The sequence below is a fragment of the Dermacentor andersoni genome, chromosome 9, assembly GCF_023375885.2.
Source record: "Dermacentor andersoni chromosome 9, qqDerAnde1_hic_scaffold, whole genome shotgun sequence".
Lineage (NCBI taxonomy): Eukaryota > Metazoa > Arthropoda > Arachnida > Ixodida > Ixodidae > Dermacentor > Dermacentor andersoni.
This window is the reverse complement of record NC_092822.1, coordinates 47141980-47166646: the sequence shown is the minus strand read 5'-3', so window position 1 is coordinate 47166646 and position 24667 is coordinate 47141980. Positions and strand designations below refer to the sequence as shown.

The 24667-nt window shown below is 46.0% G+C and overlaps 1 protein-coding gene across 1 annotated transcript in view; it reads left to right on the top strand.

The window, feature by feature from the left end:
- Positions 1 to 24667, top strand: part of LOC126527997 (ATPase family AAA domain-containing protein 2-like) — a 67186-nt gene that overhangs the window by 38233 nt on the left and 4286 nt on the right. Inside the window, exons 15-24 of the mRNA XM_050175838.3 lie at positions 22 to 214; positions 673 to 858; positions 1285 to 1508; positions 3095 to 3351; positions 11649 to 11771; positions 12252 to 12590; positions 17488 to 17631; positions 20946 to 21154; positions 22225 to 22285; positions 23184 to 23362. Of these exons, the coding sequence (XP_050031795.1) occupies positions 22 to 214; positions 673 to 858; positions 1285 to 1508; positions 3095 to 3351; positions 11649 to 11771; positions 12252 to 12590; positions 17488 to 17631; positions 20946 to 21154; positions 22225 to 22285; positions 23184 to 23362 (1915 nt within the window). The remainder of the gene's footprint in view (positions 1 to 21; positions 215 to 672; positions 859 to 1284; positions 1509 to 3094; positions 3352 to 11648; positions 11772 to 12251; positions 12591 to 17487; positions 17632 to 20945; positions 21155 to 22224; positions 22286 to 23183; positions 23363 to 24667) is intronic.

Sequence of the window (24667 nt, the reverse complement as noted above, 5' to 3'; positions counted from 1 at the left end):
CTATATTTTGTCTGTGTGCAGGTCTCGTTTCGCTGCCAGCCGCAGTGCCAGCCACCGGCCCCGCCTTCTCATCTGTGGCCGCCCTGGCCTCGGCCAGACGACACACGTGGCACCTGCCGTGCTCCACCTGCTGGAGCACCTGCCCCTGCACCGGCTGGATCTGCCCTCGCTCCATTCTGTCACAGCTCGCGCACCCGAGGAGGCCTGCGCCCAGGTATGGCCTGACCCCAGCCGTTACGTTCTTTTTTTTAAGCCGATTTTTGACTGCGTCGGTGATGGGCAGGGATGTGCAAAGGTTAGAAATTTCGAAAATGAGCAATTGTCTTCGTGATTCTCATTGTATTTGTTTGCAGAATTTGATTCTTGGGAAATCTTGAATGCAGTAGAAACCTGTTCATATGCATTCAGGGGAGTGACCATGAAAGAGAAACATTATCTAGGAAAGCTTAAAATCTGCTAACATCGTCAGCCAAGTTTAGCTCAAGACTTAAAACTGCAGCCAGCAGCCAGCATCTGGAAGGTGGGGGTAGAGGCAAAGAATGCTTTGCTTCAAAAGACGGAGAAGTGTGCAGATCCAATGACCTCTCTCCTGCTCGTTTCGCTTGTCCCATCATCTACACTGTTTGCCATGTTCTGAACATCAGCTGATGGACTCTGCCGTTGTTGGTACAGGTGCTCCAGGAAGCGCAGCGGGTGCTGCCCGGAGTGCTGTACCTTCCGCACGTGTGCCAGTGGTGGGAGACGTTGGGCGACGCGGTCCGAGCCACATTCCTGACCCTCCTCAGCGACCTGGAGCCCCTGACCCCGGTGCTTTGGCTGGCCACGGCCGACGTGCCTTTCAACCAGTTGCCTCCACAGGTGAGCGGGGGCCTTGATCATTGAGAGCGGCGATTCTCTAAACTTGTGCCCGAGGAGCTTCCTTTCCTGTAAATAAAAACTGTCTTGGATTTAGCATGAATTGTGCTCTTTAAACTTCAGCAGAAGAAATTCGGAAGAAGGTGTTCAACACGTTACAATTCATAAGATTTACAGGAAAGTAAGCTGCATATCTTTGGCTAACCCCTAAAAAATTTCTGAAATTTTCATCGTCCTAACTTAAAAAGCAAAAGTATTTTGTATTTTTTTCAGACCCTCTTCTTTCCGTAACAGCTTGTCTGTGACATTGCTGGTTATTTATAAGCTCGCGCTCCTGTGTTAGGCTATCAAATCTAATGTGATCACGTCATTCAGAAAGTTGTCACGTTTTGCTGCTAAGGGCTGGCATCACTTCCTTGTCTTTTGCAGGTGCAACAGCTGTTTGGGCCGTCAGAAGTGCTCGAGATGGCGCCCCCGACGGAGGCGGAACGGCGCAGCTTTTTTGCGCCGGTATTCACCAAGGCGGCCACACCACCGCGGCCCAAGCGACCCCCTCCCGAGCAAATGCCCGCCTTGCCAGCAGCCCCTCCGCCGGAGCCTCGGAAGCTGACCCCCTCTGAACTGGAGCGCCTCCGACAGCAGGAGGAAGCAACGTAAGAGCAAAGTCATCCCAGTCGCAGATGTGCCGAATCCCTTTCAGGCTTCAAATATGATCAACTGCCAACAAGTGGATTGGGGTTAATTTTATTCCAATGCGGCAAAGGTTTCATTAAGCCTTCCCTGGGTCAAATAATTCCTGTAGTAATGTTATACCCATTATTTTGCTATGTCCCATTTCATTATTATTCGGTTACATTGCACTTTTATGGTAATGTATTGTGCTTTAAGCATACAGTAGAATTCAGTTAATACGATCTCGGTCGAAAGTCCCGGCTGGTGTCCATGCATTTCTACAGGCCTAAATTTTCATTATTTCGATCCTCAAAATTGACCTTGATAAGTTCAACTTGACCAGCCAGCATGTATATGCCTGATACCTGTGGTAACTCCAATTGTTGCACTTACTAGCAGCGTCTGTCTCAGCAGAGCTTAGGAGACAGGGAATGTGTTGAGCACACATCATCTCTCGTTAGCATATTTTCGGCCTGCCCTAGAAAGACTTTCAAGCAATAACGGTAGCTCACATCTGGTTATGGTATTTACCAGGTTATAACGAGTGAGTGAGTGAGTGAAGAAACTTTGTTATGGATGCCTGCAGAACGGTTAGCCTTCCCCTGTTAGGGAGGCGTCACCGTGACGCAGCCATGACGTCATCGCGGCGTGTGGCGCCTCTACTTCGGCCGCAGCCGCACTACTGGTCGACAGCGCCTGCCCCTCTTTTGGGGTGGCAGCCTCCCTCCGGTTTCGCTCGGTCGTAAAACGAGTGCCTTTTTTTCCCCCACGAAAAGAGAAAACAGTGTTCGTGATGTTTGTATGCTTTGCCACATAATGCCACTGTATTACGGTGAAGCTGACATTGGGAAACTGGCCAGCACTGTGCGCCGAGCACATATTTAACCCTTGCCCATTTTCTTGCTAAAAAAAAGTCAGCTGTGCGTTAACTTACTACTTTGTTTAGGAGCTTTAATGTCATTCCTACCTTAGCTTTGTGCACTGGACACGTACAAAGCAGGCATGTGTTTGATTCGACGTCGTGTTAGAATCGGGCAAGTACTGCCTCGTGAATCAGCGGTGTATTTTGATATTTTTTTTCTGCCTCTTGTTTAATTTGACCCACCAGATAATTCAATTTCATCAGTCCCATCAGGATCGAATGAACGAAAGTAGACCTATTGTACTAATTGTTTAGTGAGTCTTATGTGACACCTCTGTACCCAATGTCCCTCACAGGCCCCTGTAAGGTACACCAAATAAATAAGTAAAACTAAATACTGAGGATAACTGCACCAGTGAGCGCAATATGCAAGTTCCCACTCCAAGAGGCCTGGAAATGCAGGCAAATTTTATGGACCTGAAAGCTTGCAGATCGCATAGTTGTAGTTGCAGGCATACCATACCGACATGCTTGCACAGCGCCGAAGACGAGGACCGAAGGAAGAACACAACACAGGCACTGTTCTTCCTTCAGTCCTCGTCTTATGCGCTGTGCAAACATGTCGATATTGAAACACCAACTCGCCCAAGCTTCCGCCTCATCACGTAGTCACACGTTGAAGCCCTGGAACCTTCTCTTGCGCAGGCTTCGGGAGTTGCGCCTGTTCCTGCGGGACATCTTGACCAAGTTGATGCGCGACAGGCGGTACAGCATGTTTGCCAAGCCCGTGGATGCGCTGGAGGTGCCCGACTACCTGGAGGTAATCAAGCAGCCCATGGACATGGAGACCATGATGGTCAAGATAGACCTGCACCAGTACCAGACCGTGGCCCAGTTCCTGCAAGACATTGAGCTCATCTGCTCCAATGCGCTCGAATACAACCCCGACCGGAACCCCACGGGTGCGTTTCTCTCTGTCTCTCACCGCTGACCAAACCTGTCGGTAACATGTCTGTCATGTTGGGCGGGCGGTGTACCCGCTGACAACTTTCTGTGGCAGTGACGAGAAAGCTACAGAGCCTAAGTGCGTGCAAATAAATGTACTCTTGAAAAACACACGTTCTAAAGAGCGTTAGTCAAATTGGCAAAATTATCAATTTTCCGATTAATGTTTTTTCGCGATTCTTGGACCTTTATCTACTTCATAGTGAAATGTTTATAACAAAGTTGGCAGAAATCGAGAAAACAGCATTTTCATAAAGTGCTGTCATCAAAAATTGCGAAAAAAAATCGGGGTTCGAAACGCGCTGTCACACCGTGGTTCGCTCGGCTATCCGTTGACGCAGCGCCGCCATCTTGGCATCATCATAAAGACGAAGATCAGAGCTCAACATGGCCATAGCAACGTATTTCTCCACTGAACCAGCAAACACAAGCAAAAGAAAAAGCGGCATTGTGATTAATCGAAGCCACCACCACTGCCATTTTGATTATCGCGCTGCCTTGAGCCGGCGCTCTCGCACGCAGATCCGCTGGCAGCCGTAGCCACACCGCGGCAACGCTAGGCCTAGCTACTTCGACGTTTGCTACCAGGCTTCTTGCTGTTTGGTGCCATGTTTTTTATTGAAATAATTCGCTGCTGTTAGCAATGGTGCCGACTCCGCCTTTGTAATCCTAGCCAATGGCAGGATGCGTTACTCAATACCAGTTCCTGAAAGTCAACTTCGCCCAGATACAGCAGTCATATGCGGTGAAACACCAAAAATTCGAAGGGGCAATTGCACGAGGACGTGGTGTTTTTCAAAACTTCAAATATACACGCGTGCACTGGCCGCCCCCTATCACAGTACGACAGGGTGTCTACCAACCGGGAAAACCGGGAATTCCCAGGGAATTTGAACAGTCTGGAAAAACTCGGGGAAAACTCAGGGAATTTGTGCTTCTATCAGGGAAAATTAGCTGTAACTTTATTGAAAGGGAACGAAAGCCGTGTTAATGCTGGCTCCAGTAACAGAGGAATCGCAACGAATCGTCACTGACACCGTGTCGTCGGCACGATGTATTGCCAGAGTAGTTAACGACCGATTTTCTAGACGCCCGATTTTTCGGACATGCCCGATTACTTGCGCGACTTTGCGGCACCACCATGTACTCTATATAGTCAGTGTATATTGCCCTGACTGCAGGTCTGAAATCGCATTAATCAAAGCCGCCACCCCCGCTATTTTGATTATCTCGCCGCCTCGAACCGGCACTCTCGCACGCAGACCCGCTGGCAGCCGTAACCACCATCGCGGCAACGTTAGGCCTAGCTGCTTCTATGTTCGCTCTTAAGCTTCTTGCCCTGCGGTGCCGTGTTTTTCATTGAAAGAATCGCGATTGGCTTTGAAGCTCGCAGAGCACACAACGCGTTACGTAATGCCAGTCTCCGAAAGCTAGCTTCGCCTCAGTACAATAGTGTTTGGCGGTGAAGTATAACAAGCGTGGGAAGGGGGCAATTGTCACGGGACACAGTATGTATTCCTTAATTAAACATGCGTGCACCCCGTCTCCTGTCACAGTACAAGCACTGATATGCCTAATAAGTGTACTGGCAGGCCTTCAAAGCTTTTTCAGACGTGCCTGTGGTAATTTTAGCCCTTAAAGGCAGTTAAAGACATGCATTAATTTTTTTTCGGCCCCTAGGAAGCTCGAAAAATCAAATGTTGACTGTACAATTGACCAAGAGGATGCTTCAGATGATCCATGTGGTGAAAGCGTGGTAGAAGGAGGATGAGAACAGAAAGGACCGACGCACTGAGGAATTAACGGGGAAGAATGGGTGCAACCTGCCTTTTTTGTGTTGACTGACGCTGAGATACAGGTGTCCCTCATCCAAACCAAAATAAATTGTTTTAAGCAGTGAAACCCAACACTGAGATGTTGTGCACGGGCTGAGAGTATGTCAGGACAGTTGAGGTTGACTTCCCAGCTGCTGAGAGAGAACCTTAGTTGTGACAAAGTTCAGGGCCTCATACAGATGAGCTTGCTATCAGTTGATAGAAATAGCTCATATTACAAAATATTTACTTATGTATGCATCTCCTTTTCATTCGTATTTGAATATGTTCGACTCAATTTGGAATGGGCTTTACCATTTCTTTCGCTGTGCATTTTACTAGCACCTTCCTTCTGTTTTCTTTTTAAATAAAATAGATATTACTCCTTACTATTCAAACTGGATTAAGTCATTTTTTTGTTTAAGCATGCTTACCAGAGAGTGACAGCAACGGGCAACGTGGTGTCAGCCTGTCTTGACATAAAACAAAGTTCTGGCTCATTCAGGGGATATTGCAAAGGTGCTCAGGGAAAACCTGGAAAACTCAGGGAATTTGGAAATGTCAACCTGGTAGACACCCTGGTACGAGCACTGATGCGCCTAATAACTGACTGTAATGTGTAAATATGTGTGAATAAATCTTGTGGAAATTCCCACTTATGTGTTACCTGCAGTCATGCATGACTGCAAGTCCTCCATTCAGTTAGCTTCCTATAAGGGGGGACACGGCTCTTTGCGGCGAAAAAAATCGCGATAAAATCGATTTTTTGAAAACGAAATTTTCGATATCTACAGCTAATATTCCTTTAATTCACCAAGTTTCGAATCTCGGGGAAGAGTATTTCGTCCGCAATATCAATTTATAACATCACTGTGAGCTGGATTCCGCGCAAAAACAGCCCTTTTTATCGCGGCGCGTAGCTCTTTTTCTACGTGCGCGATCGCAGCCATCTTGGTCTCGTTGGAAAGAGGAGCCTTCCTTCTTTAATTTCCCGCCAAAAGTGATTCCGTCGGTACGCCAGTGATGCTGAAATCCGGGGAGAAAAAAAAGCCCGAACGCGCGATCCGATTCGTTGACTAGCGCACGTGACCAAAAACGCGTGCTGTGGTTGGCTGCGCGAGGTTCCCATCGTCTGCTCCACTCCGCAGGTGACGCGACTGCGCGTCTCGTAGGTTTGTTGGCACATGCCCAACGATGTCCGATCCACCGGGAAAGTTCGCCACGAGGCACAAGTTCGGCAAAAAGAAGAAGCGATCAGCTTATAACTTTCAAAAGCGCTCCATTCCTTCTGAAAGCATCGAGAGAAGCTCGCCGCCAACCGCAAATGATGCCGAAGTAGGCCTAGCCAGCTCACAAATGAGTGAAATCGTTACGGACAGCGGCTGCGTTCGGCGTGACCACGACCGGCTTGCCGGTCGTGGGCGTGACACTGCAATGTTGCAGCGTGCGGATTTGTTGCAGAGGGAGATGAATGCTCTAAAAAACTTCGAGTTCTTGCGTCAACGCCAGCAACAAAGCGGGTGTTGGATTTGCTCACTCGCGCCGACGGCGTTGCAGCCGCGCCAGTCGACGCCGAGGCAGGCTTCGCTTTCCTCAGTGGACTCCGTGAACGGACTGATGTCAAGTGCAAGGTGTGCGGCGGCAGCGTCGCAGTAGGCAAAAGCGAACGGTAATCTGGCTTCGCCATAAAGATCGTTATCACGTGCGCGTGTTGCGGCGATATCGCGTCGGCATGGAGCTCGACCCGCGTGAACAACCTTGCCGCGCGCGCGATGCAAGCCACCGGAAATCGGCGAGCGGCGCTAAACGATGTTTTTGCCGCATTTGGGTGGCCGTGGTCAGAGCGACTACATTCCTGGTGGCTTTTAGCCACTTTCACTGCAAAATAATGCAAAATTATTTCTGTACTTTTGATTAAAAGTGGATGTATTCCTTTTTTCTAGTTTTCTCAAAACACAGACTTTTCACTTGTACACAATGTAGGGTCAGATTTTGGAATTTATGCGTTAAACATTTTCAGTTCTGCTTTAGATCAGACAGTATGGTAGCCACAATTCTAACAGTAAAGATTGAATTGCTATAAAATTACTAATATTTGATATATCAAAATAGTATTCCTACCATTATGTTCCTTATGTTTTCTAGTACCCAGGCATGTGCCAATACGAATTTCGTAGCGCATTTTTTCCCCCTATTGTTTCTGCAAATTATGAACAATGAATTTCATTTATCTTCAGAACTAAATGGCCTATTAATAATTACATATTTGAAATCAGCACAAAAGTCTTAACAAGAATGGAAAGTTTCATGAATATTGATGGAAAACATCATGAACATTATATGAATTACAGTGTCCCCCCTTAAAAAAGCGAAAGTTTCATTCTTGCCTGGTTGGACCCCTGTATCATGCTTGATCAATTTAGTATTCAAGCATTTGCCGTAATCACCATGAACATGTCCTCACATGTTTTTTCTCGTTTTCTCAAAACGACATTTTTGATGGTAGTGTAGTTTTGGAGTGACGATACCTCTGGTTCTACTCATCTTATTGCAATAATTCTTTTTTCGTCAGAAAGGTGGACAAATTGGGAGTGCAGTAGGCCTAAAATGTGAACAAATATCATTACAGAAATTTTGAAAAAGTAATAATTTCTCCAGGGTTTCACTAATGCCTTCTGCTTACAAAAGTTTGACATGCTGTAACTTCGGCATAAATCAGTTTAGAACATTCATTCTTGTAGCACTGCAACCTCTGATCATTCAACATCATTTTGATGTGCCAGTCTCCTTCATTAACAGCCAGCATTGTAGAGAGAACTTGCCTCCAAATTAGTCCATACAAAAAAACATGAATTGCTTATATTTTGAAAAGTACTTGTTGCATGGGAAAACCAATTGAATATTTGAAATCAGCATGTCAAAATACATAAGTGATGCAAGTTTTATCAAATTGTGGCCACAAATAAAAAATGCAAATATAAGTGGGGTGTCCCCCCTTAATGCGAACTTCCTTTTAATTCGATCAAATTTTCGGGCCCCTTCGAGTTCGACTTATCGAGACTCGACTGTATTTGCGTTGCAGCACGGCACTTGGCTAAGTATTCATCTCAAGTGTTGTAGTGTGAACGAATGTGTTAGCACGGACTTCATATTTGGCATTAGATTTCTACTGCTGACTATTCTGTGTTTTCATGGCTTTCAGGGACCTCATCTGCTCAGCAGATGAAGAGTAAGTATACATGGCACAAGGAATTTCACATCCTTTAATGAACCATCTGGTGACTTTCTAAAGACATGGGATAAACTTTGGCTACCTTTTGAAGCACTTGCATCTCAGCATCAATTTCTGCAGTCTATTTGCTCTCACTTAGTACTTTTACACTGTAACACCTAGCGGTATGTCTTGGTAGAATCTGTGGTATGTTTAGCGCTTGACAGTGTCAGCATTTCTTGGTTAACTTTCATGCAACCTTGTAATTTAGCATTGTTCACATGCCAATGTATCGGCACGGCATGCTGCCGACCGACCATGAGAATCGGTAGGAGAACCTATTGTTCGGCCATCAAAGTAAACGTACTTAGGACTCTGTCCTGATCTTTTTTTCCTTGGCCTGACAAAATCAGTGTGGCTAATAATGAAGGTATACAGTTGAATGCCTTTGTAGTGCAGCAAGTAGGATCCAAAATAACTAGGGGTGTGCAAATATTTGAAAAGTTCAAATATTATCGAATATTATATTTTTAATCATATTCGATTAAAAAAATATGTTCGGATATGTTCGAATATTCGGTTGGATACGAATATTCGGATCAAATCGAGTATATTGTTGGGTGTGCAGGAGCAAACATGGTTTTTAGCATTTGTTTCTATCAAATCTAAGAATATTGGGGCTATGTTGTGCTGTATTTTGCGATTTCGTGCTACTAGCGAAATTTCGCCTGTAAAGCGCACTTAGCCATTAAACGTCTACACTTTACGGGAAAGCCTGCCTCTCATTAGCAAGGGGCACGGCTTTGCAGACAGCGAGGGCATACTCTTTTTTTTTTTTTCCAGCACCACCACCCCTACTTCTGAGCTTACCACTTGACATCAAGTGCGATGAGTGACGACTGGAACAAGGTCAAATGCCCTATTCCAGTCGTCATGACATACATAGTCGTCATGACAAAACTGACATAGCCAAATTTAAGGAAACAATTTGCACAACTGTGACGTGCTGTTAAAAATGTTGTGTTTTCTTAAGTGTGTTTCCCTGATATTTTTGATGCTTTGTGAGTTGTTGCTTGCTCCTGATGTTTTTATGTACGTTGCTTTTTTTGTTTTTTGGTTCAATATGATAACTACACTGCCTTGTTGAGCGGTAAAAATCACTTGTATATGTTTTTCTTTTTTATGTATGCTGTACCTGAATGTACGCTTGTGTTTTTTCTTGTAGCCCCCCCCTATGTAATACACCCTCCTTTTAGGGCCTTTAGGGGTATTGTAAATAAATAAATAAATAAATGAGTGCATGGGCATTTGATGTGGTATTATAAAGCACAGGCTGGTGAGAACAGCTAGTGGGAATTGCTGAATTTTCCAAGTTGGTGTGAGCCAAATACGCAAAGTTTTAATATAACAGCTTACTAGCATAATGGCTTACTTAATAAAGGTTGCCTTCCTACCAGCACCTAGTAAGTAAAAATGAACATGCTGAAATTAAACAAAACTGCCGTATAAACCAATTTAAAGGCCGCACCCGTGTAAGGGCCGCACCCCAACTCGACAGCCCAAAATTTCGAGAAGTAACATTCTGAGAAGCAAGCGTGTTTGGTGTGCTCATTCCACATGCGCCTATCACCAAATTTTCACGCACTATTATTGGGTGGGGAAAGCTGTGCTTATACCTCTCACAGACGAAGGATGACCTCTGACATCTGTTGTGCAGCGACGACTGGCTTCCTTGCATTCCTCCATGGCAGCACGCAAATGGCGCGTTGTGAATGAATGGAATGAATGACTGAATTCATTGTGAAAGGGATGGTGTTCGCTTTTGTGGTGGTGGGTGATCACGGAGTATTACGGCAGATTTGGTACTTACAGTAAATGTTAGACTGAATGACCCTGTTCTATGTAAGGGACACACCTTGTCAAAATCTGGAAAAAAAAAGGGGTGTCCTTAAGCGTGTCTGCAGTAAAACTTCGTTAATGCATACCAACCTAATACTACTATGTCTATTTGAATCTAGGCCGATAGTTTTCTTCAAATAATCATATACTAAACTCTAGGGTCAGCTCGAGGATATTAAAAAACGCGCCGGTTTGTAATAAAAAATAATAAATACGGTGCCATCATCCTAGCGCCATCTAGAAAAGTCAGTATTGCAGCCGCTATTAGCCGCGTCAGTAGCCAACTGAAGTACACGAGCGACGTCGCTATTTTGACCTGTGTCGTACCGGTGTGCGGCGTGGCCCATAGCGTGCCGTTAGTGTAGTGGCACGAAGCAGGCGGTGCTTTCAAACGAAAAGTTGTTAGCCGCAGAGGCATCGTCAAACGTTCAAGCCGGGCGGGACTTCGGCATTGATGAGAAAGACATCTGTCGTTGGAGGGGGCAATGGGAGACGCTTTTTGCATGTGCTGCAACGAGGAGATGACAGCGATAAGGAAAATAAGCGCGCGATAACAGAGAGGAGCTGTTCATCGAGATCGCACCGCATTTCGATGCATGCGAGCTGTGCCGCACTGTCTGCGCATGCATGGGCGCGCCAACATGAGCTTGCGTGCACCCGCAAGCGTGCCCGCAGGCATGTTCATGTTAAATATATGCTGTTTTCCTTTGTGAACGCTGTCCTCACTTTTTTATGCGGCCTACATTCGATGCAAGTTTTAAAAATTTTTTTTCTGGCTTCGAACGTTCGGGGTTCGACTTAGAATCGGGGCCGGCCTAGATTCGAGTAAATACGATAATTCCCGTTTAAATATAGTCGCGGTGAATCCCCTGCCCTGTTGCCATTGAAACTAATATTTTGGCTGACCGCTTATCGCCATCACTCTGATCTCTTAACCGAGTTCTCATTGCTTTCCATAGGGTCACCGACTAGACTTGCATTTTGCCGACGCAAAGTATCAACAAAGGATTTGCAGACGCTTCGGCCTAACTTCAGTTTAGAACGCCAGAATGTGACAGGGATGCGTAGATTATTTAAACAGGCAAATTCATTGTAAAATTCTTCGTTATGATGGTAGTCACAATGTAGCTGTTAGATAGAAAGTAGGCCTTGCTGTTACACTGGCCAATTTGTTGTGATGGCGTCTGACTGTATTTGCATTGGATGCGACTGCTTATAACGATGTCTGGCTGTGCCATCGTCTTTCTTATCTCGGCCATTTCTCGTTTGCCGCTTACTTCGTACTTGGGCATTCCTGTTCCTCCGTCTGATGGCCCCTTTCTCCTGGCAGACAAAAACATCCGGCATAGGGCCTGCGCCCTCCAGGACGCGGCCAACGCGCTCGTGGACACCGAGCTCGACTGGGGCTTCGAGAAGATCTGCCAGGACATTGTGCAGGCCCGCAAGGAAAGAGGCAAGTAACTTTTCAGTCTCTCGCAGAAGTCTTGGGAACCGCTGCTCAAGCACTGTGTTGCTGTGATAACTATGCCAAACTCTGCTTATACTTGAAGGATTATGAAAAAAATGTTTGCGTTGGGAGGTGCGTGAGGTGACGTCCGTTAGTAGTGAACCCATTCTAATGATTAGTTAGACTGATAAAAAATTGACTAGGTTTGAACAGACATAGTGGAAATCCAATGCGCCAAGGCAAGCTGGTGTGGAGGGGAACTTGAAGGGCGGCATCGCCACCAGCCTTTTGTTTTTGTGCCTTTGCAAGCCTTGTCTCACAGTGAGAGGAGCTTCTTCTAGTTTTTGTACAAGTGTAATTTACAAATTCAGCTCAAATTACTTTTATTTCTAGTATCCCTTCGGCGTATCAGCACTGCTTATTTAAGCAGCCCTTGCGCTAAAGGATAAAAGAAAGTTAATTGCCATTGTTGCTTCCTTCCCTCAGGAGAGGAGCCAGTGCCTTATGTACCGAAGAACTACCACGTCGCTCCGCGACCTGCCCCAGTGAACTCCGATGCCCCAGTACCTGATCTGCCTCAAGCCGAGGCGTCCAATGAAGAGGCAGGCCCCAAGAGGTTTAGTCGGAGACTTCGGGGAATGGTGGTCGTCGCGTCTGACGAAGAGGACGCTGCGGAGAACGGCACGGCCGACGCAACTGCGGGAGACAAGACCGAAGTTCCTCCTCCCACACAGACGGCTGCTGCTCAGGATGCTGCGGTCGAGGTTCCAGATGCGTCGACACCAGACAGCCAGTCGTCGTCCAGGCCTTCGTCGAATAGCAAAGGTAAGCACCCATTGCAGCGTGTTTGATTGTGCAAGTTCGTGATTGGATAGCGAGGGGCGGTGGTGTTGCTGCTTAGCTTCGGGTGAGCTTACAGGGTCAGTAGTATCGAGCATTCATTCAGTGAACTACGAGCCTGATTGCAAAGATGCACAGTGCCTAGAGAATGCTTTACCCTTTACTGAAATATTATTCCTGCATATTTTTACTAACAAGTGTTGCTAGCAGTGAATTGAAATTCGATAGGGGCCAAATGCGAAAATGTTGTGGATCACACATTGGGCGCATTAAAGGTGGTCAATATTAATCCTCCACTACAACATGCCTCATTATCATATCGTAGCTTTGGCACGTAAAATCCCTGGATTTAATCTTTCATTGAAGTTGAAATGCTTCTCTCAACTTAATACAGTGGGGCAGACAGTTCCTGTATTGCATAGGGGTGCTTATGAAACAAATCATGATGACATCATTCATTTTTCTGAGAAATGATTGTCAAGGAGGCATGTGATAATGTGGCAAGCCGTGTAATGTTGTATGGCAGATGGCTGACAGCCATCTGCCGTACAACAACTTGCCATACAGCTTGCCGTGGAGACAAGTGGAGGAGGAATTTGTAGCATTCCAATAACCCTGTTTGCCGAGCATCCCAAGAACCCCTATAAGCTAGGATGGTGCAAAGCTTTTGAGAGTAGTTATGAAAGTACAGTGACCAATAACAAGAAAAGGAACGTGCATTATCGAGTCAATTTTCTTATTTCCGAGACGCCTGAAGTTTTATCTGAAACCAAATGCGCGCTGCATCGTGCATTGACACAGCAGTTTTGTTACTTGAAAGGCAGATCCTATGCAAATCAATGTTGGTTCCAAAAAGATTCAGTGCAGAATGTTGCTTTGCCATGTGACAATGGTTTTCGAGCATTTTTACTGGTACCCGCCGTGGTTGCTCAGTGGCTATGGTGTTGGGCTGCTGAGCACGAGGTCGCGGGATCGAATCACGGCCGCGGCGGCCGCATTTTGATGGGGGCGAAATGTGAAAACACCCGTGTACTTAGATTTAGGTGCACGTTAAAGAACCTTACGTAATCAAAATTTCCGGAGTCCTCCACTATGGCGTGCCTCATAATCAGAAAGTGGTTTTGGCATGTAAAACTTCGTAATTTCATTCTTACTGGTGCGCTGCATATAAAATTGCAGTTGTGTGACCATTTGGACATTTCTTTCCCAGCAAGCACATGTTTAAGAGGATTTTGGCAAGTGTGCAAGATGAAAAATTGCTCTGTCATGATAATCTGGGCATGCCTGTGCCAATAAACACTTTTGACTGCAACCACTTTGACATATGTGCAAGATGTGAAGCTGCTGTGACATGACGTGGCTCCAATCATGGCTCCATTATCGTAAAGAGCCAAAGGTGTTTGTACTAGGGCCATTACCTTGTAAAGGGGGGCGAAATGCAAAATTTAGGGGCACGTTCAAGCATGCCCTGTGGTCAAAATATATTTGGAGCTACTCTGTGCCATGCCCATAACTAGGTTGTAGCTTTGCACGTAAAACCCGAGAATTTAATATTTTTAAAAATATTTCTTAAAGGCTTTGTTAAACTGTTCTCAGCCTTATCCATTGGTTTGCACACTGCCGCGCTGCAGTTATCTACGGGATCGGTTGTTCACGGCTACAGGTGGCAAGCAAATAATGAAAAGAATAATTAGAAATAGGGCCCTTGGCTATGTTTATGGTCGTCGGGCTTCCACCATCGTTTTGGTGCTGCTGTGGGTGTTGATCTGTATATACACAGGCACACAGAAATTGTTTGCAGTAAAAAATAAAATTTTGTTGCATAGCACAATGGTTCGTGTATTCAAAATGAAATGCTGATAATGTATCCACAAAGAATATGTGCTTGCTGAATGTAGCAGTGTAGACCGCTGTGGCCACTTCGTGCTTTGCTGTATCTGTACATTATTTTTAATTTTTTTTATTTGTGCAACTGGTTATTTGTCAACATGCCTTTTAGAATGTCTGTGCTACACCTGTTCAATATGATATTCAGGGTGTCTAGCAACCCGGGACAAGTGGGAGGGCAGGGAATTGTTGGGAGGGAAATTCCAAGCATTGCGCGAAATGCGAAAACACCTGTGTACTTAGGTTTAGGTGCATGTTAAAGAACCCCAGGTGGTCAAAATTTCCGAACTCTCCCACTACGCCGTGCCTCATAATCAAATCGTGGTTTTGGCCCATAAACCCATTAAACCCCATAATTTAATTCCAAGCATTGCATTGAAACATCGTTGAAATTTCGCACTGGTGTGTGCAAGAAATGAAGTGTGCCAGTGAAAATAATGTGAAATGGGCATCAAAATGTGACCATGCCATTCATCTCGACATAAAGCCGTGCTGACATGTTCAACTGTTGGCACGTTTATTCTTCCCATCTAGCACGACCTTGTAATCTACAGTCATTGTACTGTCGTTTCAAGATACTAGTAGGCTGAAGTTAAAAAGTTGAGCATTAAACTGAAGGGAAAAATAAAATGATTTTAGCTAAATTAGTAAATGAACCTGTCACAATACTAAAAAATAGGGGTGTGTGAATACTCTGATATCACTGAAACGAATTGAATGGCGAATGCTAGAATAATTCGATGCATGAATCAAATATTCACTCTTGAGGCCCACATGGCGCCATATGTCACATGTGCCGTAGAGCCCCTCGTGCTCAACGCTGCACAGGCGAGCGCGGAGCATGGGTCGCGCCGGTGGACGCGCTCACACATTTTGTTGTCTCTGCGAGGACTTCTGCCTTGCGCGTGTCCGCGCATTGGCTCGATACAAGGGTTGCACACACAGCACCTAGATGCCGTAATCTGCAGAATGGCACCGCATTGGCTGGGGCCACCTCTGTCAGTACATCCAGGCCAGTAACAGTGACCGAAACTACGATGCAACGCAGGCAGAGGGAACGGCAACAACAAAAAAAGCGGCGCATATTTCGGGAAGTGTGAAAGGACATGTGAAAATTGGACCAGTTAGACGCTGGAAGGCATGCAGATTGTGTGGGAAATCGTTCCGCGTTGAAAGATTGTGTTCGAATGATGCAGAACTAATTCCATGGGCTAGTCCTTTTCACTGGTATGTATCCATGTGTGTGTCAGGATCCACGATTCAAATGAACAAAATTCCTCACTTGCCTGCCTGTCTTGCCTGTGATACAAGAGGCACTAATAAAGGAGCATTTGTGCCATCTTCAATCACGCCTTTGTATATACAGTGAAACCTCGTTAAACCGTAGGTGGCAGGAGCTCGGAAAAAGTATGTACTAAACGGTAGTGCTGTTTAAACGAAATAGCATGAGATCACCCACTTATATGTCAAAAACGGAACTCAGAGAGTGAGATGAAAGGGCATTCACTTCACACGACAAAAGTGTTATTTTCGTTTGATGCCGTGATGGCCTAGCAGCGACGATAGCGGCCTCAAACTTACTGAAGCTGCGAGTCAGCTTTTCAGCCAGCCCCCTCTTCTCGGCAAACACTCGCACGGCAGATTCCTTGTTGGCGTTGCATGTTCTCTATGGGCGTGGGCGGTAGCGCTGCAGAAGTCGCGATGCGCCATTTTCATTGCAGGGTGCCGTTCTCGCCGCGACGATTGCATTCACGAGGATGACGTAATGTACAGCTTCTGCAACTGTCAGGCCTGAATTGCCCTTGCTGTCGCTTTCCGTGTCATCCTCATCACTTTCACTAGTCGACACTTCGACAACAACAGAGCCAACGATGGCGAAAAGTCTAACCTCGTAGCCGACGCAGCCGACATGTTTTCGCGGTCGCAGCAACGCTGTCGAGCAACTTCTTTGCATTCCAAATTGCACACACCGTAGTCAACAGTAGATCCCTGTCGCATGCCAACGCTGACTTCTTTGTGTCACGTTCGATAGCACGAACAATGTCTAATTTTTCTTCTATGCTGAGCACCCGGCGTCTTTTTATCCGAGATTCGGCATGACGCAAGTCCTTGTTTGCACGACGCCACAACGCTCTCTGGCACGGTGGCATGGCGCTGAAAATGATGCTGATGTTGATATGGCTTTATGCGCGAACGCTCAAGGTGCTTGGAGGCTGTTGTTCTGATCTCTCGAGGCTTGTTTTTCTGCCAGGCCGCCCGATGGAGACGTTGACCACTGCATTTGCACGACGAAAAGGGGAAACACTACGTGTTAACCGATACGTACGCAATAAGCTGGTATGGTTTGTGCGGATACAAAGCACATTATGTTCAATGGCCGCTAAGTCGGGAATTTGACTTTACTACATTTAAAATGAAACTACTGTTTAAGCGGGTACAGTTTAACGAGGTTTTACTGTAGTGTCAAGAACCGGACTCTGCCATTGTGTAACTATCGCATGGGTATGATTGAAGTTGCGGATGCAAGAGAGCTTTGGCGGTATTCCTGGGTAATCACTTCCGGTGACATGTTCACTTTAGCGAGATTCCATGTGACTAGCCCTGAATGCGTTGGCGTCTGCGGTCAACAGCATTTCTGCCACATGGCCAGGACAGTGCGGTCGGCATTGTACCAGGAACGTAGATGCATCTGGTGCTTGTCGCATGAAATCTCATTAAACTGAAGCTTGACTGATGTAGTCTGAGACAACCTGAAAGGGTCATGTTATCGGGAAAACTGGATTTGCTAGACACCCTGAGGGGAGGTTGCTTGTGCTCGTTTGGCCCACTTTAGTGCAGTGGCTCTTGCCAGACCACTTTGTGGACCCATGTGTGGCCGCTGTGGCTTGTCTGCAAGGTGTTTGCACTGTGGCAAAGCGCCCTCTGGCAAGAGCGTCGGCGCGCGGTTTTAGCTGCGGCGGTGTTGTGACACGCCTAGTGTGCGGGTGGTGCCCAGGAGGGGAGACGTCCGGCGGCGACCGGCGGGCATACCCCGTGGTGCGCCGTCGCAAGTCGCTGTGGTTTGGCAGCTACCGTCGCCGCGTGACGCGGCACGCCGCTGCTGCTCTGCCCGGCCGCAAAAAGACGCCCGCTGTGATCGGTAGGGGTCTCCCTCAGAACCCTCGCCCCCTGTTTCTCTCATGTTTGCTGGGCTGTGCTTGTCTGGAACGGCGTAGATTCAGGTTTCCTTCCCTGGTGGTGGTTCAGTAGGGGGAAAGTTCTTGACAAAAGAGGCTTGCTTTCAGTTAGGGGCTGTATGAGATCGTGTGGGCCACGAAAGAAGCCAAGGATGACGGGAAAGAAAGATGCTGCAATAAGGCAGGGAGGGGAAAAATATTTGAGTGCAAAATTGCTGTCACGAGTCATTGGCCATGCACAGGTAAAATGGCACTTGCTTCAAGCTCTACGCCTGCCTGCTTGGGATTGTGACTGCACCAAGTTCTATGTGGTTTAATTGCATGCCCAGTAAAATGACAGCATCTAACTTATTGATTGGCTGGTGGTCCACTGCTGAGGTCATTTTGAGATGAAATCGGATACCTTGCCTTAGTATTCGAGGCAATGGTGTGGTGTCTTCAAAGCAGGGCTCAAGTATTTCTAATGCAGTATGCATTTTATGCGAATCTGCAACCCCTTGAACAAAAGTGCTGGTCATGCCTGCATCTGCATCCTGTTTAGTTCAGGTCTGGATGCGAAAAAGGAAAATCAATTCATGGTGTCGCTGAAAGTTAGATGCCAGAGCTTAGCACTCGGAGCGATTGTGGTTACAAGGCTATAGGTCATCTTGAGACGAGACAGGCGTTCTGATTCAATTGGCTTACTGTCCACTAAGCATTGCTCAAGCCTGCAGTTGCACTCTGGCGTATAGCTTAAGTTATGCAGAATGTCATGTTCACAGCAGTCGGCACCAATGCACTTTTAGTTCAGATTGGCTCCTCACTAAGAATGCAGCAAGCATGTTATTGATTACCGCTTCCACTCGAGTAAGGGCTGCACTCCAAACTTGGCCGCCCAAAATTTGAAAGCAAGAATACAAGCTTGTCTGCTCTTGGATTCTGAATGCGTGGCATACGATGTCTTGGGCATTGTTGTGAAAAGCTTTAAATCAGAGGCACATCTAACGCCTTAGATGGCACGGAGAACAACTGTATCCACAAGTGTGCTGCACCAATCAGAGCCCGAGTAGCCGCGGAAGTGAAGGTGTTGAGGACTAGGTGGGCATCAGGTGCGTGCATGCATGGAGAAATTAATCCATTATGAAGGCAATATCATTCACTGTTTCTGGTGCAAAGGTATCTCAGGGATGGTGAACAGGGGTGGACCGTTTTTCCAAGGGCTGCACCTCGTCACGATTGCGGGTTGAGGGGGGGGGGGGGCAAAAAAAGGGGGGGGGCAGCATCTGCATAAGTGTATTCAGTAATGCCATTGGCATCACATTGAGGCTTTCTGCATAACACTGCATACTGCATTGGGCACCATTTGCCTGAGCGGAGTGGGCCTTACATTTATTTTTAGCGATTTTCTTTTCTGGTCCAGCCGAGACAAATCATGTATATATGTTAGGCCTTTTTTGGGGAGACTGAGCTCTTTCTTCTGTCACCTGGCATGTTGCCTTTTTCAGTTAGGGCTGCACCAACTGTCCGTTCTCTTTGTAATTTGCAAACAGAATGAGACAACTGTTAAAGGATAGAATGGCAAATGTAGTCCTTTCAAGGAATGAAAATCTGGCCATAACAGAGGGACGTGCGATGGTGGTGGTTGTGATGAAGGGCCCTGCTTCTGGGTTCCTTGCTATTTTTATCTTGTATAATGACTAATGTGTTGCAATTCTTTGTTCATGTGAACAAAATCATACCAATTGCTGAAGTTTCACAAGAATACTTCTCAAGCATGGGAAACTTGTGGCTATCAAGCATTACAATAATTTATGTAAAGGGACTAGGAATGCAGTCTTACATTGCATATTGTTTTATGATGTTCTCGCTTTCTGCTTGGTGCGGTGCATCATATACTGTCGCAATACCTGCGTGCAAAAGTGATCTCGTCTTCTCAGCGAAATTTTCAGTGAACGCACCAATTTCCCTTTTGTGCTACCTCAGAATTTTAGCTCAGAATTTTATGATGTGTTGGGCAGCAAATGAGCAGCAATAATTATTCTGATGTCAGTAATGGGCCCCTGGAACTGGTCACACCCAGATCACCTGAATGTTTGCTTGGCATCTGAGCCTGATCTGTTGGCTGGTCAGGTCAACTACATATGATGGCTTTTTCTGATTCTGCTAACCAGAACTAATATTCTTGGTCTAAACTGTGGCTAAAATTAGAAGTGGCATTCCTGGTCAATCGCTTGCAGCCATATCTCCATAATGTATACTCAAGGGGACGTTTAAAGTTCGTGTTATGGCCGAGTGGAGCAGAACTTAAGCTATGAGACTCGGATGACAGCTTAATCCGAGCCTAAGCGTAATCCAAACAGTTGTCTGCCAGTTGGCAAGCGCTAGAGCTTCCACTTGCACATGAAATTGGTTGTTCGCCATCAAGTTGTGGTTGGCCACTCAATTGTTCATCGTCCAGGGTTGTTTGACCGCATTGAAACTGCAGTGTCTGTGTCATAAGCCGGGGCATTGTCGCCGCACACTGCCACCAGCTTGACATGAACCTCCTTGGCATTTGCGTCCCTTCAAAAACAGAAAGCTGATCATTCCTCATGCTTCAGTAAAGTTTCTTGCTGAACGCTGCCATTTTTGTTTCGGTGCTCTAGCATTGCTTTGTAATATTATATAGAGCAAAATTATATTCTGCTACAACAAAAGAGAGTTGCACTCATTTTAACGTGCATCGTTGTGCACTTGTTCCAAATTTATGGTGCTGATAATACAAACTTTATGAATGTCCCTCGTAGCATCTGTTAGAAACATGTACGGCCTGTTTTCAAACTGAAGCTTTTTTTGCTGTGCATTCTCTTTTTTGCCCAAAAAGGCAACAAAGGAAGCCAGAAGTATATACAACTGCTGCAAGTAGAGACTCCGGCAAGCAGTGTTACGAACATTTTGCTTGAAAGGGGAGATGCTTTATGGCCAAATTTTCACCATTTGCCAACTTTTTCTTTTTGTAGGCATCAAGGTATTTTTCTTTTAAAAGAAAGGTCTGTCTTCCTGCATGATTGTTCGAGAATTTCCTGCATGAATGTGGAATTTTTAGCTGCAACCTTTTTTTGAACCAAACTAGGAATTTTTAGTTTGCCCCCGTAATAGTTTGTTGCCAGGCGCTGTGAAATGCCAGAGCGCTGTAATATAGTTGCCTTGTGCCATGTAGCTTTTCTTTTGTCGCAAATCTTTTTTTAAGCTGAGCGTATCGTCTTGGCATTGTGACTCAACACAACGGTGTGGCATAACAACTTCGAATTTGGTGCAGATAAAGTTGCGCCTAGAAGTTCAGCGAAGCGACGGCGGTCGTCTTCGGATGGAACGGGAAAGAACTGCAGCACGTCACAACCACCAGCTGCCAAGATTGCTGCAAAGGACAAGTCTCCATCGACGGAAACCAGGCAGGCAGCCACACCCACAGGGTCAAAGAAAGTTAGTCCTGACGCTGCTGAGTCCAGCAAATCATCGCAAGACAAGGTGAACAGAACGCTTTCGCATTCTTGGCACTCGATGCCAAATTGATGTCGAATTGATGCACTCCTGTGGCACTTGACGAAGTGTGGGATTGGGAAGGAATGATTGCCCCAGGGAACATTTCAGCGCCTATCCAGTTGCCCGACTTCTAAGTGAGTTTCACAATGCTGCTGCTACCGCGAAGCTGTTCACGGTCGTGGTTTGTGGAGGAATGAGCTTAGAAGCCATGACTAGAAGCACACGGTTTGTTGAGCACGGCAACGGGCTTGGTGTTTTGTCCTTCTTTAGCAGAAGTGGCCATCATTACTCAGTAAAATGTGCACTCAGAAATGTTCAGCCATGTTTGTAAGAGTTCCAGTACATGGAACTCAAGTCTCTCTACTGGAAAGATGGTTTTTACATCAATAGCTGTTATTGGCACTCTTTCGCATCGAAACGATAACGACGTTGGCAGTGTGGTGCCCAGCTTTGCACAAATCAGTCACTGCAATGTCATCAACGAGAAGCCGCAGGTTTATTTTTCAAATACAGCACTTTTGAAAAATGTTCTTTCAAATGCACAGTTTGACCTTTTCTAAGTGGATTATCCGAGGAGGCAGGCATTACTCGCACAGAAAACTGCACTGTTCATTTAGCATGGTCTCAGCGGTTAATACCACCCCAAAATACTAGAGGGAGGCTTTTGGGAAACAGAAGTGAGAGAGATCTTAATCAGCAATTATTCCTAATTAGCCATCTAGGCATTGCAATTTGCTGAGCAAGTAATGTCCACCTTTACAGGCACGTTGCCTGAACCAGCCGAATTGTACTCTTTCATAAGTGATTAAAGAATATGTAAGTATGTAAACTAAACAAAAATAATTTCATACATACTAAATATATATAAGGGCCCGCTAAGGTTTTCTGCATTTGTGACTACTGCTGTGCTGTTAGTTAACACAGGACTGAAAGATTTTTTGTCTTGTCGTTACGTTGCACCTTCTGAGTGACTTGCTTGTTAGCAATGCTTTGTCTTTACTAGCGACTGGGCAGTGCCGTCAGTCATTTGCTCATTTTTGTTTTGTTTATCATAGGCGGCACGAGTAGAAGAAAGTGAAGCAGACGATGTGACAGAGGATGCGTCCTCCGTTGAAGGTGAGATCACCTCAGTAAGGCCTAATAGCAACAGTATTCATCTGGAGCCGAGCATTGCATTTGCTCACCTAATTTCCATCAGCTGTATAAAAACCTGCAACAAAGTAGTGCAATTTTAATAGCAGAAGCAAGCACTTTGAAAGTGTCCCCTCCGGCTGTGGTATTTCACAGGAATTCCAACATGATTGATGACAGGGCCGATGTCTTACTCCGGAATACCAAATTACTTTTGCTGTTTGCTCCTGAAAATTTAATTTTTTTTTACCCTTGAAAATTAAACATGTTCACTGGACGTGGGTCACTGCAGTTATTCCCTATGTGCAGGTCTTTTCTGCAGTCCGTAAGCGACATCATTGCTTAGAATCAACGGTGAAGAAATGTCTCGTTGCTTCTGGTTTAAAAGGTCGTGGCACCATCTCGATGGGGCACAACTTACATGGGGCACAACTTACCGCTGACTTGCCGGTCGGTCATCACGCACAGGAATTGTGACTTGAAAGAAAAAAGGAAAAAGCACGCAAAGAAAAACACCAAGATTGAGTATTGGGAGGGTAGTCGTCATCATGACCTGTGTGGCCTGTCTGTCGGGACTGTGACAAACGATGGAATTTATGAACTGTTCACAAATACTTAAATTGGAAAAAAACAGCGACAAAAAAAAAAAAAAACCCCAGCTGCTGTGTAGCATGAAATCTCCACTGAACCAACACGTGGGAAAAGAAATAGAGTAGGGAAGTGTAAGCAGTCAGAAATAAAACTTGGCTGTCATACAGTTAGGGCTCAAATCAATTCCAACTGTGTGTACTTATGTCGGGGTGTTCATTGGCGCAATGTATTGAAGCCAGCTCTGAAACTTCCTCAATGTGCTCTTCTCGTCTAAATGGTGCTGGCCCAGCAGAGCCCACCACAACGGCACAGGTGCTGCAGTTGAACCAGGGCTGGCTGGAGGAGCTTGAGGACAGGACAGTGAACCAGACAGAAGGCGCGACTGTGGAGCAGCTTGAAAGACTGTACTGCGCATTGCTCAACGTTGTGCGTCGTCACCGGCGCTCCTGGGACCGTAATGTCATGCTCCTGGTAGGTGGTGCAAATCCCTTTTACTCCCTTTCAACCTGCTTATTTCTTTATAAGGTTAGCCCATGGGCACTTTAGATCATAGTCAAGACTGATTAGGCCCAAATTTCTCGACCGTGGTGGGCTCCCCTTTGCAGCGAAAGATCCAATCATGATCGAGATATTCAATCCCGTTCTGGCTTAAAAGTGCATTTGATGTGCATCACCGTATTTTTTCGCGTATAACCCGGACCAAAATTCCCAAAAATTTTGCATTAGAATGGGGGTGCGGGCTATACGCGAATTTCGCCCTGAAGTGTGGCTTCAAGGCAAGGTTCTCCGCTATGCAAAGTTTCGTCCTTCCCTAGGGAACCCGACCCTCTTCCAGCCCTTGCATGTTGAAGCTCCCTTGTCCCCTCTTTCGTGGTCGCCCACTCTCTTCCTCTTTACAGGTTGCCATTTTGCGTTTAGTAATTGGGGAATAGCGCACGCAGCGCTGGCAAACTCGTACGTTGCCTGTTACCACGGCACTCCCTCCGTCCGCGCAAAGCACTTCGTGATACGGCGTTCAGCCAAATCACCATCGGCATTTACGGCTCGGTTGTGTTTATTCTGTCGCCGTTGCCTGTGTGAGGGCTTCTCCGTCAGCACTGCCATCCACTGTCGTGGGAGTGCTAGCGGCGAAATGATCCGAATCACATTACATATCGTGTGACTGATTTGTCCACGATAACGTCTGGTGTGTGGATCCAGATTCGTCAGCATCGTCGAAGAATGGGGGAACTGAGCTGCTGGCTGAAGATACGTATGACGTGGACGGGTCGTTTATCTGCAAGTGGCGACTGTTCTTGCAAAGATTTAAGGGTTGTATGCAGTTATATCCGCATATTATATGCGTGGATTTATATATATATGTATATATATATATATTTTTCTTTTTTTCCCGGACCATTGTAATTGGGAATGTAGGGTTATATGTGGTGACAGATTATATGCAAAAAAATATGGTACATGAGTTGAGCTGTACATTGTGTGCCATTATGGAAGGGAACCCCAGGTTTGCACATAGCCAGTACTTCTGCTTGTTCTGGCACTGAAATTCACATTTATGTATCAAATAGTGGTGAGTGCAATTTTAAATTATGCTTTGCAAGAACTGGTATTTGAACACATAGCTAGTGTTCCCTTTCACATCTGTGCAGAGTGCACATTTGCACAGTGTTTTAAGTGCAGCATGAGAGCGCACATGCCACCATTATCATTGGCGCTGGGGCTTGTTGTTTGCAAAGCTGTTTTGTTTGCAGTGGCTGCTTGCACACTGTTTGTCGT